This window comes from Rousettus aegyptiacus, unplaced genomic scaffold (assembly GCF_014176215.1).
Source record: "Rousettus aegyptiacus isolate mRouAeg1 unplaced genomic scaffold, mRouAeg1.p scaffold_m13_p_8, whole genome shotgun sequence".
NCBI classification, from domain to species: Eukaryota; Metazoa; Chordata; class Mammalia; order Chiroptera; family Pteropodidae; genus Rousettus; species Rousettus aegyptiacus.
Genome location: NW_023416311.1, coordinates 91,932,916 through 91,950,679, shown reverse-complemented (window position 1 = coordinate 91,950,679; position 17,764 = coordinate 91,932,916). Strand labels below are relative to the sequence as shown.

At 40.9% G+C, this 17,764-nt stretch overlaps 2 protein-coding genes and 1 pseudogene across 3 annotated transcripts in view; all 3 read right to left on the bottom strand.

The window, feature by feature from the left end:
- Nucleotides 1–15,787, bottom strand: part of RANBP3L (RAN binding protein 3 like) — a 100,983-nt gene extending 85,196 nt beyond the window's left edge. Inside the window, exon 1 of one of the 2 annotated variants that reach the window (XM_036225521.1) lies at nucleotides 15,533–15,787. The gene's annotated coding sequence lies outside the window, so the exon portion shown is untranslated. The remainder of the gene's footprint in view (nucleotides 1–15,532) is intronic. The other variant, XM_036225523.1, reaches the window with a different exon arrangement.
- On the bottom strand, nucleotides 404–2,481 carry LOC107509714 (RNA polymerase II subunit A C-terminal domain phosphatase SSU72-like). Its single transcript, XM_036225524.1, has one exon. It carries the CDS (start codon nucleotides 2,393–2,395, stop codon nucleotides 1,811–1,813), a length of 585 nt encoding a protein of 194 aa, XP_036081417.1. The 5' UTR covers nucleotides 2,396–2,481; the 3' UTR covers nucleotides 404–1,810.
- Nucleotides 15,788–16,393: 606 nt separating the features above from the next.
- Nucleotides 16,394–16,512, bottom strand: LOC118607242 (annotated as a pseudogene).
- Between the last annotated feature and the right edge of the window lie 1,252 nt (nucleotides 16,513–17,764).

Here is a 17,764-nt window from a genome sequence, read left to right as displayed (position 1 = left end):
TAAATAGAGCAGGGACACAGAGGATGCTGTTTAGCTCTTTGTTTTCAGAATATACATAGACCCAGCATGGACTGGAGAACAGTTAAGCATGAGGACAGAGGGAGAGGCAGGTGGCCCTGGAGGATCCTGGGAAGGATGGAGAGATGAAGGACATGGAAAGACCTTCAATACATCACCTTCTCACATCACTGCTTCACAGCACATTTCTTCCAGCTGGAACCTCTGGAGTTGTTTTCACTTCTGGCTCTAGCTGGAGTTTTTCTAAAATGCCAAATTGGCAGTTAACTATATGGTACTATCTAAGGGCACCAACAAGTCCTCCTTACACTGGCCTGCAAATATTTCACTGTTAGAATAACTCTTTTGTACTGATGGCTTCTCCAGAAAGCAGCACATGCAAAGATTCTGCCAAAAAGTGCCTATTATACACATGCCATCCACCTGTCTGGAACGTTCCCCCCTTTCTGCTAAATTTCCACTCATCTTTCAAGACATTTGTTGGACCTGTGCCTCTTTCCTGGATATGGCAATAGCTTTCTCATACACCTCCATTAGAACTATTGTCATTCTAAATATCGTTACATGGTTATAGGTCGGTCTCCCCCACAAGAACTAAATGGGTCAGTGTATGTGAAGCGCCTGGCAGAGTAGGCACCAAGCAAATGTTAGCATTTCTCTTATCGTGCCTTCTGTCAATTCTGCGATTCACTTCTTTCTCTCCTGCTTCCCTACCACCACCCTAACACATTCCTCTATTTAGGAGCTTTCTAACTGCCTCCAATGTCTTTACTTTAACCTGCCCAACAGGCTGCTGACTAATGCATTTCTCTAAGACATGCCTGTCCTTGTGTTCCTCAACTATTCAAAGATTGCACCAGCCCCAACTGCCTAGCAATACATCCAGCAGTACAATTTGTTCCTCCTAGTCATGAAACTCTTACTAATCCTTTTCAGGTGATAGTATCCCTATACATGAAATATACTGTGCCAATGACTTGTTCCAGGACCCCTGTTCTTACATCTTCTCCTAACCCAGTGTTCTCTTTTCTCCACACCACCTTCCAACTCCTCCCTACCTGGTTTAGCTTAAGTCGGGTAGTCTCCATAAATCAATTAAATGAAGTCAATTAATAAATGTGACTTGAGTCATGCAGTGGGAGGAAAATTAAAAGGAAAGTCTCATTGTTCTCAGGAGCTGAAGTCCACATGGAGGCTTGTTGCTCACTCACATTTAGTATCATTAACTTCTCAGTAAAGATGCTAAGTGTAACCCATGTCTGGTCCGCTTTCTTCATGGCCTCATATTTTAGGACTCCACTTTCCTGTAAAGGTGCCCCAAAACATTTCTAAAGGTCAATAAAGAGCGCCTGAAGTGTGCTCATGAACAAGTCCTGGCAGCCTCTCTCTGTTAGGAATGCTTTTTTTTTTTTTTTTTTTTTTTAAAGATACGGCCTATTGTTTTATTCAGGAATTTGTACATTCCAGCCAGGCAGGGGAGAGGAACGCACAATGAAAGACACAGAAATATTGGGGAAAATGTACTATAAACCTTTTTTTTCTTTTTTGGTTAAAAAAAAAACTTCACAATAAATATCCCACTCATAAGCAAAAGTGAGATTAAAAAAACAAGCGATTGTTGTTAATCTCGCATTTATGTATATCTTCTCATTTCATATGTACAGTTCATTTGGGTACTGCTATCGTCCACGAGCAGAAGCTTTAAAACAAGTATCAAGAAGGAAAAGTATTAACAAAAATTAGCTCAAAAAGATGTCCCTCAGAGGAGCTGGCGCGCCAGGCCCAGGCTGGGTCAGTAGAAGCAGACAGTGTGCAGGAAGGCCCTGCCGCTCTTCTCCTCGAATTCCTGCAGCAGCTCATCGATCTCATTCTCCATGTCCTCCGTGTGCTGAATGCACTGGCAGAGCTCACAAATGAGGAACGCCCCCAAGGTGGCCTCTTCGTGGTTGTCTTGGATGTCCACGTTGATCACGTGCACTGGCTGGCAGGTCTCCTGCTCTCTGGAATTCAGATCTTCCACCACCTGGTCATACACTCTCTCCTCGCAGGTGAGAATCAGGTCGAACAGGTCCTTGCAGTCTTGGAACCTTTCTGGTCCAGGCTTGATTCGCTTATTTCTGTCCAACATATGCAAAATGCCATTCTGCGTGTACAGTTCTTTGTCTTTCCTAAGGAGATCATTGTACATCTGTTCATATGTGGTCTTGAAATCATAAACATTTGGCTTGTCGGGTGCTGGTCCTGGAAGCTTCACGTGAGTTCCCGTTCCAAAGGACCGGACACTGAACCCCCGTTTGCTGAGGATATTGTGTGCCTCCATGCTCCGGTTCTGGTTGCTGGAGCACACCACAGCCACCCGCAGCGGTGGGGTCGGCATGGCAACGGCGGCACTCTCTACACTCTCCGCACTCTCTCACTCGGCGACTTTCACCCAGCCGCCGCACTTCAGCGAGAGAAAGATGGCGGCTGTGGCGCCCAGAAGTCATGACGCAAGGCGGGGGCGGTGCCGGCGACGTATCGCGTCGGGACGCGCAGCGCGGGCGTGTGCACGCGTCCTGGCGGCGTCCCCGCGGCGGTCCGGAGCGCGCGGCCGCAGGCGCAGGGAGCCCCGCCCAATGAGCGCGGTTAGCGATGCTTTCGTCTGCAGGGGTAGAGAGCACCCAACGGTGTCTCAAGCAACCAAAGCATTAAATGTCTCACAGCATGAGAACTCTCGAGGTAGGCAGTCAGATGTTGACGCTTAGTGCGAGTGCAGAGAATGACTGATAAATGGTAAGGTTGACGACACTTAGGCTATTAAGCTATAGATTCTTAAATTCTCTCTGACTACTAAAAGGACACATTCTGGTGGCTGAGGCAGGGATATACACATAGTAGGAGATGGGGAGTAGTAGGGGATCAAGTGGCCCTATGTGGATGAAGACAGGCTATTTGGGTGGGGATCTCATAGGAATTAGGTAACCCATTTAATCCTTTTTTTTTTTTTTAACATGTCTGTTATGCTTGGCATCTAAACACATTGGTAATCTGTTTAAACAAACAAAAGGACAGGGGAACACTGGCACATATATGGCACTATACTTTCCTATCTTTTTTTTCTTCCTAGACTTCTAATTTCTGTGAGTGTATTTAAAAACAGGTTCTGTGGTCAATAATGGAGGCTTCAAAGAAACAATTTTCATAGGTGGACTATTTATCTGTGTGGCCGCCACTTACATTGTTAGTAACACTGTTGTTACACTAGTCAGCAGGCATGCCCTCCTAATAGAACTTGAGTGTTATTCAGGTATTGAACCAACCCAACCCTGTGTAGATGTGTGCCTCAGGGGAGGTTAAACTTCTGGGTGTAGAGTGCAACCATGTCCTAAAGGACCCAGGCTCTTTCCAACCTTTCGCTTCATCATTCTTAGTGTCTTGGCTTTTCATCCTCCTGCTTATAGCCCATGGCCTCTAAATGGCTGTCATCACAGACATCGTGAGTGATGCAGAGAGAGGAAGCAAGTGGAAGGGTGGAAAGGTTTTCTCTTCTCAATGCTTTGTCTTTTCATTCAGAAAGGGAAGCCTGCCAACTGCCTATCACATCAGGACTCCCTCCTCCAAGTACTGTCGAATTCCACCAGACATTCTACCTCTTTCAGGCATCATTGTCCCGTATAGTCAGGTTGCTAGATTCACTAAATAAAAATATATGGCACCTAGTTAAATCTGAACTTATTAAACAGATATTTTTTTGTGTAACTATGCCTCAATTGTTGCATGACATATACTAAAAAGTTATGTTTTTTACTTAAAATTCGCATTTAACTGGGCACCCTGCATTTCTCTGGCAACCTTTCATTATGGGCACTGACACAACTGCCAGCAGGTACTACTATCTCTCTAAGGAAGTGCCCCCATAGGTGGCCTGCTGTCTTCAAAATACCACGGCACTGGAATGCTAAATGAGAAGCTTGGTTTGAATGCCTCTCTTTACCTTTTGTATAAATAGAATCCCAAAGAAAAGTCACTTGTGCCCCATTGTCTTAATACATTTTCTACAAACCATCTCTTTACTTATAGCCACTCCTCCCTAAGACTCAACCCTGAGTTCTGGAGGTAGAGCTGGGCCAGAAGACAAATGGGAATGGCAGGCACTATGAGGTACCCAGCATTGTTCCTTCCCTCTGAGGCCTAAGGTTTCACCAAGCTTGTCTGTTTACCTTGACTCTAACCTGTACGTATCTTTATGAGGAAGCTCCAGCCCCATTCTTTTGGTCAACATCTTTTTATTTGATACAAATAGACCAACCCACCTGTCTACACAGACCTGTCAGAATCCTAGAAGAAGAGACAGCTTAGTCTCATAAGTGCCACAGAAATTGTGTGCTATTTAGAGGAGAGATGAATAAAGACTTCACTGCTTAAGGTAGTCTTCATGGAAATTAGGATTTGCCTTAGTTCTTGAAGGAAGGAACTGAACAGGCCAGAAGGCAAGAAGAGGATGTGAGTGGGAGATGGAAAGAAGTGTGTTTTTAGGAGACTATGAGAAGACCAAGACTGAAGCAGGAGTTGCTGCTGTGGAATCATGGGAAACGAGGTTGAGTAAATTCATGGCCAGGGTATGGAAGATGCTGCAAGCAAGAAAGGGCAGTATGCTTGACTTAACAGAAGCTAGAGAACCTTTAGATCTTTCTCATTAGGATGCATGACAGGTGAAAGCTGTGGTTTCATATTTGCTGATTGATTCAGTACTACAGAAAGAAATTACAAAACCATACATATGCACAAAACTCAAGATAAAAACTGTTTTAGAGCTATCTAGCTTTGTCGTCCAAAATAAATATTGCATATCACTTAACTTAAGCTTATTTTCACATTTCCTCTCATTCCCAGGTGTAAAATTAAGTCATTTAAAGAGAAACCCAGCATATTCTGTTGAAAGTATACACTTCTCTGCCAGCTAGAAAGTCTCAGTCTTTAGAAGCATTCACTATTTTTAGCTAAATTCTTTAGTTCTTGGACTAAAGAATAAGACCATCTAGCATTTGAGAAAACCACGTAGAAGATTCTTAGATATTTAAGTTAGTGTCAACTTCAACTCAGGCACAAGGATGTTCCGGGGTAACTTTGATCGCTGCTCATTCTGCGATAGCCACTTCCTTCCTGCTAGGCCAGGGGCTTATTTACAGGAGACATTCTGGGTGTATGAAGCATTCCTCCACACCATTCCCTCCCTGCCAATAAACACAGTACCCCCTTCACCCAAATACACCCCCCTCAAACTTACCCACTCACCCCCTGCAACATGCACAGGCTTTTCCTGCATTATTGATTAACCAAAGGATTGTATGTACCTTGTCCCCTAATTATACTGTTCTCAGAACAGTACAATTTATCTGGCCCAAGGTAAATCCCTCCCCTTTTTGTATTTTGTCTCTCAGGATGGCCCCTTCCTCACCCCATCCCCAGGGCCTCCTGACTTCCGTTTCTTTCATCCTGCTTTTAAATCCTATCCAGAAAAGGATCTGACATACTGACAAACTGTTTCACAGGAATGCTTCGAGATGTTCATGTGGGGGTCAGGGAGATCTGGAAAACTGAGAGACAAAAGAATACAATACAATCCTTTTTTAAGACTTTTTCTTCTTCAATAAACAAACAAACAAACAAACAAATAAACCTGAGGTAGGGGAGTGGGGATTTCTTGTTGTTACTTCTGTTTGCCTTGGAATTTTTCCACTGTGACATTTACATGTGTGCTTGGGTGGCTATGGTCATCAAACCTCAAAATGTTATCCTTTCTAGAGAAACAGGAAGGGAAGTATTTCTAAAATAAGTCAAGCTCAAATTACAAAGATTGGGCATCAGCCATTCGAAGGAGGCACTATTTCTTCAGGCCAGTTGAGGCCTTTCCAGTATAATGAGGAACAGGCTTGCCAAGGTCCAGAGTACTCCTTGCTTGGTCCTTCTGCTCCGAACCCTTCACTTGAGTAGAATGGCCATTCTAGTTTAGGGTTACTGTCATTTTTCAATTTATTTATTCACGAGCAGGTAATACATGCATGTGGCACAGAATTCAAAATATTGAACAGGTGATCAGGTGAAGAGAAAGCCTTTCTTTTCCTGCCTCCTGGCCACTCTGTCCTCCCTAGAGGCGACCCTATGATCAGTTTCTTAAATGTCTTCCTTCTAGAGATAATCTAGGCATTTTCCAAAATGGAGTTAAAGTTATTCAAAGTTCTCGTATTGGTCTATTTACTTATTTTTATTTTTTATTTTATTTTTTTAGAGATATCACATTCATTCAGGTAAAAAAGAATAAAAATGTAAAAGATAATCCGTGAAAAGGCATGCACCCAACCCTGTTTCCTGCCATCTCCCTGGTTTTCGCTCTCTACACCATCACCTCCCTACACCCCATCGGGTAACGACTTTTGTTATGTTCTTATAAATTATTCCAGACTTCTTAAAGGCACGTGTAAGCAAAGACAATTCCTATTCTTACTCCCAAGGAATTCTTTAACTGCAAGTAACAAACTACAAATTTAATTGTATGGATTCCTTTTCACCAGGTATCGTGACCCCTTAAAAGGGATCTTTCCTTTTTAAAAGTATTTAAAAATTAATATTTCCTGGGCCTAATCAATCAGGATAGCTGTCAGCAGTACAATATACCACACCCGGTATACCTGGTCTACTATACAGGTACATCAAGCGGACTATCAACCTGTTTGCCCCTGGGTCAGCCTGTGCAATGCTGAAGTCCAAGGTATTTCATCATCTAGGATGGCTCTGTGGTTTTGCCTGCCACACACAGGAGTGGTGTCCGTAATCACTGTGCCTTTTGATGGGAATAGGGAACTTCTACCCTTAGCCCCACCATTCTGTGAACACCTTTATTTGGGAAGTTCACAAATCCTCTCTGAATCCAGCAGCCTGGAATTGAACTGTCTAATCACTGCAATTTCTCTTGTGGTAGGGCTATGTCAGCACCTATATTAATAGCTTTGTATGTTACTGCCTTGTTTACCTACTTAGGAGGCTAACCCATAGAAGAATGTCCCAATTGTAGGCTCAGGAATCTAGCTATGATCCATCTGCATTTGTTCATGCTGTTTCTTCTACTTGCAATACGTTCTCTATGCAACCCTAATTTTTAAGGTCCCTCTCATCCTTGAAAATCCAGTTTACATATCCCCTGAAAACAATCGAGATCTCCCATTTAAATGTGTTTCTTCCTCACCTTGACCACTTATTGCTATTTCTACCATACAATCACATTCTGTTCATAGCTGTAATTCCTGCTCTAATTATAAATGTTTTTCCCCACCATAAAACTATATATCTTATGACCTTGGCATAGCTAAGGATGGTGCCTAGCAAATAGTAGGCTCTCAATAAATACTTATTAAACCATTGAAGTTAAGAGTTCTGTGAACCAAGGCTCAGACCACTTCCTCTCCCAAGATGCTATTTGCTTGGAAGGAGGGAAATAAAAAAGCCATAATGAAACTTCAGTGAGCCTTCATTTCCCACTGGAGAAGCAGGCTGAGTAGAAGCAGGATGAGTAATAATCGGGAATGTTTTGTCCAAGTCTGCTCATTGGTTCAAAAATAAACATTCTCATTTCTAAATTAATATCAATAGTGAGAGCTACAGGGCACTTTTTTGTTTTTTTACTTGCTATTTGGTACTATTTATTTGGGTTCTTAAAATGTTATTTTTAAAAAATCTGTCCAATTACTACTTATTATAGTTTCAATACAAATGGACGACAGAACTTAAATATTAGAAAGTTTTCCAACATGAAGCAAATAGAGCACTTGGTTTCAAAACGATGTGGAAAATTTACAACTTCTAATGCCAAGTTTATAGGTAGACTGCAAATACCATAAAACATTGCAAAAGTTCAGGAAGCAGAGACTTAATGCCTGGAAACTGCCTGTCAGTTGTGCTGGAAATTTCCACTGCTTGTATTTTGGATGTCAAAGGGGTTATACATGGAGAAGAGCTGTGTGTGTGTGTGTGTGTGTGTGTGTGTGTGTGGCCTCTTTGTAAACCCTTTGCAATACTCTGTCATGTTTGTTTCCTTCCAGCATTCTTTGGAGTCACCAGAGGGCCCTCTCCTGGCTTATTTATTATATAGCCAATGTCCTGTTATACATGGCCTTATTCCCACTATCTGACCTATTAATATTCCCACTGGAAAGATATTACTAGTGATACTAGTTAGTGAACAGTTATTTAGAAAAATGTGATAAAATATATATCAACTTACATAAACAAAAGAAATAGTAATTCAGGTCATTTGAGTTTATAAAGAATGGTAGAAGTCCAACTTTTTAAAACAGAAGAGGACCTAAGACGGCAGTTGAGCCAACTCCTTTCTTTTACTATAGATGATGAAATTGAAGCACAGAGGAAAGAAGTAACATTCCCAAAGTCACGAAGCTAGTTACAAAGTTTGGCTTTAGGACTCACAATGTATCGTCGACCACATAAAGGATAGAAATAGAATGGCTACCCACTGTAGTCATGACCTGCAAATTGAGAAACAGCATGACCCCTTAGGAAATCATGTTTGGGAAATAGAAATACTAATATGGCACATTTAAATCCTATTTGTGAAGTGGAACCAGTAAAACAAACATTGCAAATCTTAAATATCAAAATAAGTGCAGATGAAAAGAATCGACATGCCTGCCTGAGTATCTACCTTTCTTGTAGAAGCATGCAGACCCAGAGAAGGATGACAGCTAAATCACAGGGGCGCGAGTGTGGCTGGGAATGGAAAAAATAACAACCTGGAACTGCGAGGGACTGGTCTGTCTAAGGCTAACCCACAGGCCAACCTGAGGTAGAACTGTGGGAGACATTTGGCCATAGGAGGAAAGACCGACAAAGGAAGAGGCTGGAAGACAGCTGCTTGTCCTGCCGGTGTCACCGTCTTGATCTTTGGGGGATTTCTTTAAGTATGTGAAGAGTTTCTGCTTTTCTCTCTGGGCGATTACTACACGAAACATCTTCTGGACCTTTTCAGTCTTTTTATTTACAACAACACAAATGGTGATTATATCCGTCAGCCACGGTGCTCCCCCAGCCTCTAAAGGCATCTTTGCTGTGTAACGTGGCTCCCTGCAGTTGGAGCTCCCTGGCAGGGAAGATTTCCTGTTCCCTGGTGGGGGCAGAGGAGGGGAGCTTCCCATGGCCAACTTCCATGGGCACAGCAATGGGGGCCTCTCTGGAAGCACATTCAGGAGAGCCCTTCCCTGGGTGAGCAACACATAGCCGGAGCAGGCTGGCTCTGCACAAGAAAGGGAGAATGGCCCCGGGTGAGTGCTCCGGATTCTGTCACCATCAGCTTCCATGCTTTCCTTGAAACCATATCAGGCTCATCATCTGTATGACAGGAAATACCTGTGGTCTGGAATTGTAAGTGGACCTGCATATCAACCTTTTCAAGACCTTCCTAGACTTCCCCTAAAAGGGGGAGGGGGGATTAACCCACCACCAGCAGTACCCAGGAACTAGAAATCCTTCCTTTGAGGGAGGGATTTTCTGGGGTTTTGTTTGTCTCAAATTTCCAGAGGAAAAAACCAAAGCTCAGAGAGGTTAAGTGACTCAGTGGAAGAACTGGGATTTGAACGTGGATATTCATTCAGGATATTAGTGGTTTTTGTTGCTGTTTTGTTCTGTTTTTTTCTTCTCACCAGAGCAGCTCTTATTACTTCAGTGAGAAAGAGTTTATCAGGTCAGCTCTTGTGTTGGAGGTGGAGGCAGATAGGCAGGGCAGGGAAACTTTTTGTCTTAGGGACAGGGACAGTAGAACCATTATTCAGCCCAAGTTACAGTCAGGCTTCCAGGACACAGAGTAGGGTGGAGAGAGGATCTGGAGGGACAGCTAGAATGTATATAATAGAGTACTCTTATTGGCATCCCCACCAGAATCATATAGAGGTGGGTGGGGAGAGAAGCTTTGCAAAGGAAAGATAGATTGCTGCTACCATAAGAGGGGAGAGATGGGGTGCTCAGCAGTCCAACATAACAAATGTCCATTACAAACTCTTAAGGGAGGAGCCTGTGCCCACGGGCTGTGCAGAGCTAATTTTGCAACCTGGGCCAAGACTCTGATGTCCAAAACCCATTGCAACCAGGCAGAAGCCCATAGGTCCAGAAGACCTGGTTCTGTCACTAACTGTCTGCCCACCAGAGCCCGCCATGATCTCTCTCCTCTCGTTTTCTACCCACAGTTTGCAGGGGCCCCTCTCTGGGCACTGCTATGTGCTCAATGGCATTGCTTGTCCTTTCTTTTTGTATATGCCTTAATTCCCCAACTAGATTTAAAACTGGCATCCAGCCTAGAAACTTACACCAAATGGATGTTTAATAAAAGTTTGGTGAGAAAATATAGTTGACTCTAGGTAAAAAAAAAAAAAAAAAAAAAAAAAAAAAGGTGTGACTTTTTCCTTAGTCCGCTAAGCATTAAATCTCCCTTTTCATCGTCTCATTAAATAAAGGAAAATAAAGAATAAAATGAGTCTTGTTTGGGGTGTGGTAAAGTGGTATAGTTAAAAATTAAAAAGTAGTAATCTTAGCAGCAGGAGACCTAGGCAGCTGCCCAGCCCAACAACCTGTGTGGAAACGAGGCCTGTCGCTCAATCTCTCTGTGTCTTAGATTTTTTCACTACTAATTGAAGTGATTTGTGGCTTATCAACCTCAGCACCACTGATAGTTTTGGTGGCATAATTCTTTCTTATTGGGGGAGGGCCCTCTCCTGTGTATTGTAGGGTGTTTAGCAATATTCCTGGCCTCTACTCCCTAGATGTTAGCAGCAACCTCTGCACCCCAAATGTGACAATCAAAAATGTCTCCAGACATTGCCAAATGTTTCCTAGGGGACAAAATTTCACCTGTCTTTTTGAGAACCAATGGACTAGGTGGCCTCTGCAGTAGTTGAGAAATAGGCTTGGCTTTATGTTTCTGAGACTAAAAATGAGGGCCAAAAGAAGAAAAAGAATATTTTTCTCTTATAGCAAAGTCAGAGCTGGTAGGGCAGCTCTGCTCTGCCAGGTTACCGAGAACCCTGACACGTTTTATCTTGTTTTGCGATTCATAAGGTGTTTCCCATGTCTGGTTCAGGTTGATCTGCTGTCACATCCACATTCCAATCATCAGGATGGAAAAAAGAGGAGAGATGAGGAAGGCTGAGTCCCTTCCCTTTAAGGGTATGGCCTGTAAGTTAGAATTGTAACCACCCTCATCCTATTGGCCAGAATTTAGTCACATGACCATATATAATTGCAAGGGAGACTGGTAAATATAATTTTTTGTATGGTCTGGCACAGGCCCAGATGAATTCATTCAAAATCAATTACGTAACTGTTCTTTTCTTATTTTTTAAAATCTTTGGTTATGAATAGAGAATTTGTGAAATATGCCCTTGGCTGACGTGGATAGGTGAGAAGCAGAATCTAGCTCCCTCTATGCTCTTTCATTTCTCTCCTCCAACAATCAGAGACCCCAGGACCAGCTGTCTGAGTCAGAGAATTCCAGGGTCCTGGCAGATCTGGCCATAAAGCTCAGAGGTGGTTGAATTCATACTGAGGAATTCATACTCAGTTTCTTAGTAATTGTAGAGAAAAGTGTGTCACTGTCCAAGGCACTGGGAATGTGTCTGAAGCTGTGCTAAAATAGGCTTGTGTTAAAGGAAAGATGTAAGAAGATCAAAGAAGATCAAAGTGAGCCCTGAAGTGTCAGAGATTTTGCCCAGAAGTAAATGACTTCTGATAGCAGAGGAGGAAGTAGCTAGAGGCAAGTGGGGAATCTCTCCCTTTTGCATACTCTTTATGTGGCATTACTGGCTTTGTCTCTGGAATGCTACCTACTAACCTAATTTATTATTGCTGGCTTTTCTCTTCCATTTTGGAGAGTTGTATATGATAGAGTGTTTCCCCTCTGTTCGCTGAAAACAGCATAGCAGAGATAAGGCATAATATCATTAGTACTTTGTACTTCTTCCTAGTACATATTGCAGTTTAGTTAATTATTTACATAATTACCTAATTAGATAATACATACTTATTGTAATATATAACTACCTATTTGTAAAATTACCTAATTAATATAATTTTCCCCGATCAGCTATTTTTTTTTTTTTTAAAAAAGAAAGAACACTTAATTTTGGGTTAAAAAAAGTGCTAAATTGAACTACACTTAGTTCCTGGCTCAAGAAAGCCAGGATGAATGAGGAAGTGTTTTTCCTGTTACAGTACAAAATGGGCCTTCTAAGTTAGAATTTATTAATTTGTCGCTCTTATTTTCATATATGTTTTGAGTAGGCTATGGCTACAGTCATTGCATTTTAAAACATTTTTATTGTGAAGCATCATATAGAAAAATACACAAAACATAAATGAATGATCACAAAGTGAACACTCATCTGCCCACTCAGAACAAGAAACGGAACACTACCACTCAAAGTCTCACTCATGCCCCTTCCCAGCCACCACTCCATTTCTTCTCCAAAAGGCAAATGCTGTCCCAACTTACAGTGTAGTTTTCTTTTGCCTGTTTTGAACTTTAAGTAAGTAGAATCACACATTTTCTTAAGGCAACCATTTTTGGAAGCAAAAACTTTATACTTATGTGTATACCATGGGGCCAATGAGATGAAATATATGAAATAGAGGCTGCCTCAATACCCACAACATATGGCCCATGTAAATGTGTTTCTTTATGGAAAAAAAAAAGAGTTTATCTCTAGATTCTATGCTTATTCCACCAGAAAAAAAAAAAAAAAAAAAAAAGAATAAGGCTATGATGAACCAGTCCAAGAGCCTCAGAAGTTCTGTTTGGGAACCAACAACTTATCCCCAAATACAATAGTTTCTTTGACAAAAATCCAGAAAAATTCCACAGCCAATCAGGCATTGACAGATGGAACTTAGGAGAAGAAAGAGAAGGCGAAGGAGATGGGAAGGGGAAAAGGGTAAGGGGAGGAGAGGGAGGAGGTGGGAAGAAGAAGAGGGATTGGCGATAAAGATAAGGTTTTGCCTTCTTTCTTGTTTTAGGAGTGGTTGTTAACCAGAAGCACCCATAGTAAATTTGTATTTTTGATTTGCTTATAAATCGATAACTACTTGAGCCAGAAGAGAGAGGAAGAAAACTGAAAATTAAAGTTAGAGTTTATATTACACTGTTTTGCTGTGTAACAACCCATCTCCAAATATTAATAGCTTAAAACAATAAAGCCTTTTTCCTTACTTATATTACTTCAGCTGCAGCAGGCTGCCACTGTTTTTCACGTGTCTTTTTCTTCTGCAAAACAAGCTGAAGATGCTATTCTGATCTGGAACATATCATTCTTAAGGCAGAAAAAAAAAGAAAAAGAGATGGCAAAACCACTAGGTGGCAATTAAAACTTCTGCTTGGACCTGACATATGTCATTTCTGTTTATATTTTATTAACAAAAGCAAGTTACTTGGCCAATCTTGATAATAGCCCCTTCTAGGGAGGGCAAATAATTTGGAAAAATAATGCAAACTATTATAGAGATCATTTTCTAATGAAGATCAGTAACAAATTATAATATGAAAATCAGGGAGAAAGAGAAGTAATTCCCCAAAATTCAATAAATAGTCAGAATCTATTTGTAAAGGATCATTCATATAAGAAAATCCACTGAATAATTAAACATATATGTGTTAGCTATGTTAGAAGCCCACAAGTCCCTATATAGACAATGACTTTTCTAGGAAACACCTTTTACTCAATGCACTAGATTTCCAACAAATTCTTTGTTTGCTTGGAGAGTCTGAAGAATTCTATCGGTACGTATGACTGAGATGAAAGAAAGAGCTGTAGCCTAATCCCTGCTTTGTACCCAGAAAGCTTGGTTTATAGGTTGGGTTTTCACTAACTCTTCTGTTCTGTAATCCTCCTCTTTATGGATGCCTCTGTGCAGATAGAAATTCTTCATCTTCAAACAAAAGCCAACTGTGATGTATTTTCAGAAATTTCACAATGTCCAATCCTTGCTAACAACATGAATCCTGTCTTCATGTTGAAAAGACAGGAAAATAACTCCTTGCATCTTCAGATTTTTTTTTTTTTTTTTTTTTTTTGCCATAGAAAATTTTCATTCAGACTACTTTCTTAGTCCTTGTAGAATTTACTTTCTTGAAGCACTCTGTTTCTCTTTGAAATCGGCATTTTTTGCCTAAGTTTCAATGACTCAGTCTGGTGGATTACCTGCCTTAAAAGTTGAGTCGAGAGATGTGCGAGTCTGAGATTATAGTAGCAACCAGATTTCAATCTTCAGAAATGCAAGTCTGACACCTCCTGGAAAGCATGTGACTATTACACTCACAAGTTGTTCCCTTTGTCCAGTGTTCAGAGGCCTGGATACTCCTCAGGGACAGCAAGATGGATCCTAGGAACCTCATTTAGGAGTTCCTAACTTGCGTAGGATTCAGCTACGTGAAACTGGGTAGGAAAAAATCTCACATCTCTATTTCCATTAGTTGCTATTTCAAATTTAGCACTTTCTTCAATTATGTAGGCAATTAACACAGTATTATGGAGATGTTGACAGCAGAAATTATATTTTCTAATCATATTCTAGTTATTGCAGATATCTCAAAGTATTTTTTGTACTTATCATTACTTTGAAATCACAGTAGGCTATCAGATCTTGTTATTTGTGTTAGTAAATAAGCACATATATTAATATTTCATAATTTGCCTTTTATATTTTTATTTTTGAATATTTCAATATGATTGGTTTCCTTCAAAATTGTGTATTTTATTTTATACCTTTATAGGTTATTTTGAGAACATGTTTATACTTTCACCAGACAGCTAAGGATTTATGGCACAGAAGATACTAAGAATGCCTGTCCTAGATGCATTCTCAAAGGGATAGAGGAGGATAAAAGAAATATAGAACTACTTCTTTCTTTTACTAAAATGATGATTTTTAGTTCTGTGTATAGAATTAAATGGTAAGAGTTTCTCTTTTTACAAAAGAATGTTTTAATATCATACATTCATCAATACACAAAACTTGTCTTTTCTTTTTCTTTCTCATAAACCAGACCCTAAAATTGTGGAGAAATAACTCATTCCTCTCCATCCAACTACTCACATGCACAAGCGTGCATGCATGCACACATGCACACACACACAAGTAAGGTGTGTGTATAGTTCTCTAAAATATGTATTTTCAAAACCATGATTTTTTTTTTAATTTCTATACTATGATATTTTCTGAACACTGAATTGCCATCAAAAAAGGAGTAAGAAGAGCACATTTTCAATTATTCATTGAAACACTGCTACATCGGGAATGAAGCAACATGCCTGAGCTCCACTGTGTTTTTGATCAAGAAAAGGACCTCCTACTGTTCAACAGAGTCAGCTGGGTGGGGTGAGTCATTTGAACAGAATGGACTAGAGAACTGGCTGCCAAGCCTGAGCGGGCTCCAATGTGAAGATCTAACGGAAAGCAAACGTTGAAAAAAGGTAAACGTTACCAGTATTTCACAGATGCCTTCATTCTGCCTGTCAGTCAGAGGCTGGGTTCGCACAGGGGATGTGAGGTGTCCTCTGGGAGGGGAGGAAGTTCCGTGGAGCAGTGGGTTGACGGCCGCCGCTTCTTCTCCTTCTGCTTTTGGGCTACTGATGGATTTTCAGTTTTCGTGTGCCCAGTTAGGTGACTTCATGAATGACATCACCTAGTTCTAACTAAGCTTGCCCTCACGGCATGGAGTTTCACATGAGCTCTGGATGAAGCAAAATCATAAACCTATGGAAACACAGTGGCAGAGATCCAGTTACTCCTAACATGATCCCTTCGGCAACAACGCAAGGAAAAAATTCAACACATGTGATAATTACTTGGACCCTCCAAAATTAAAATTATCAAGATTATTTAATATATAGATTTGTAAACATTGTTATTAATAATGGCATTGCCCATAGTGTAGATTGTGACTTGAGAAATTAGTTTAAAATGGTCATAACTGTATACAATCTATATATATGCAATGGAGCCCACTTCATTTTTGAAATTCCTAATTGTTAAGTCCTTTTATTGAACTAAACTCTACTTCCCTATGGTTTCTTCTATTCTTCCTGGTTCTTTTCTGGAGCCCCATGAGAAAAGTGTAATCCCCCTTCCACAAGATCAGACTTTTGCTTATGAAGACAACTCCCCGTCACCAAGAAGTTCTTTTTCCATAATGCCCAAGTAACCGCAGGAAGAAGAAAGGAAACCTACTTGTGATCTTTCTTTTTTCTTTTTTTCTTTTTCTTTTTTGGCAAGGCAACCCTTGGTTGACCTCACAGATTTCAAGGACCTTGTCAGTTTACAATCCCTTATTTTTTATTTTTTACGCCTATTGCACCTGTTCTTCCTAGGTGGTCTCCCATCCAAGTACTAACCAGGCCTGACCCTGCTTAGCTTCCAAGATCAGATGGGATCAGGCTTGTTCAGGGTGGCATGGCCATAGACTTGTGTGCAATCTTTCAATGTGAATCTTGTGCCATGAAGAGTATATAGCTTTATCTAGCCAGAAACCCCTTGGTCTTCTAATAAAATAGACCCAAATAGGTGCTTTCATGTCACTCTTTCAGGCATCAAAGCAAGGCAGTGAAATCCCTTGGTCCTTGCTTCTTCCCCAGTGAATGTTCACTTATGCTAGTAATCACCAGGTGCAAGCCTAGGGGAGGCTGGTGACTCACAAGATGCCCCTGGATGGACTATGTGGAAAGTACCTTTATCAGTTTCTCTCAAAGTACAGTCAGGAACTGTACTTTGCATCAGAACCAGTGAAAGTCTGTATTAAAAGGCAAATTCCTGGGCCAACCCGAGTTCTTAGATCAGAATTCCTAGGATGATACCTGGAATTCTTATTTCTTAAAGGGTACTCGCTTCCTCAATGATTCTAATACATAGCTAAGTTTGGGAGCCTCGGACTAAGCAAGGCCATGTCTCAGTGACATGGTGGTTCCCTTTTATTACAATCTATGTTGGTGGATAGCAGCTGGAGTCTGTTCATGTATATAAAAAATGTCTGTTAAGTGGGATCGTCAATATTTATATAATATAAGGAAAGCAAAGGTATCTGCCAAGTGAGTTGAGCAGTAATCACATATAAAATCATAATAAAAAGATGGGATCCTGTAGTCGGCAGGGCTGGCCTACAATGTAAGTGGGCCCCTGCACCAGCTGATGGGTCAAATGGAAAATGGATCCCTAGCCTGGACCCATTTCAGGACTGGGTTGACAAAGGACAAAGTGGCTTCCACCAAACCTCATATTTCACATGGAGTTTTCACTAAAACTTTGTGGATTGATTTTGTCTCTAAAGGATTTCTGAAGTACAAAATAACCTTCCATCCCCATTCTCAACCTTCTTTGCCAAAAGAAAGAATATTTTTATCTAAATTGAATAAACCCTGAAATCCTTTACAGATCAAATGATAATTAGATAAATTTTAAAAACACAGTCCAGGAACCAAAGCCATGAAATGAAATTCCACTTTTTACCTGTATTTTTAAAAGAAATTAAGAGATTCAAATCCTATCACTGAGCAAAATTTAAAACCCCCTCTCCCATTGTTCCTTCTCTTTCACACCTCTTAGCTGCCCAGTGGCTCCTCACCATGACTCTCAATTCTTTCTCCCAAGAGCCTCTACTTAGTGGGACTGAAAGGTCAAGTGTAGGGCACGGGAACTCCCAAGACAAAAGTCTTTGAAGGAA

Coding starts and splice junctions, on each gene's coding strand:
- LOC107509714 (XM_036225524.1), bottom strand. CDS start 2,395: ATGCCGACCCCACCGCTGCGGGTGGCTGTGGTGTGCTCCAGCAACCAG.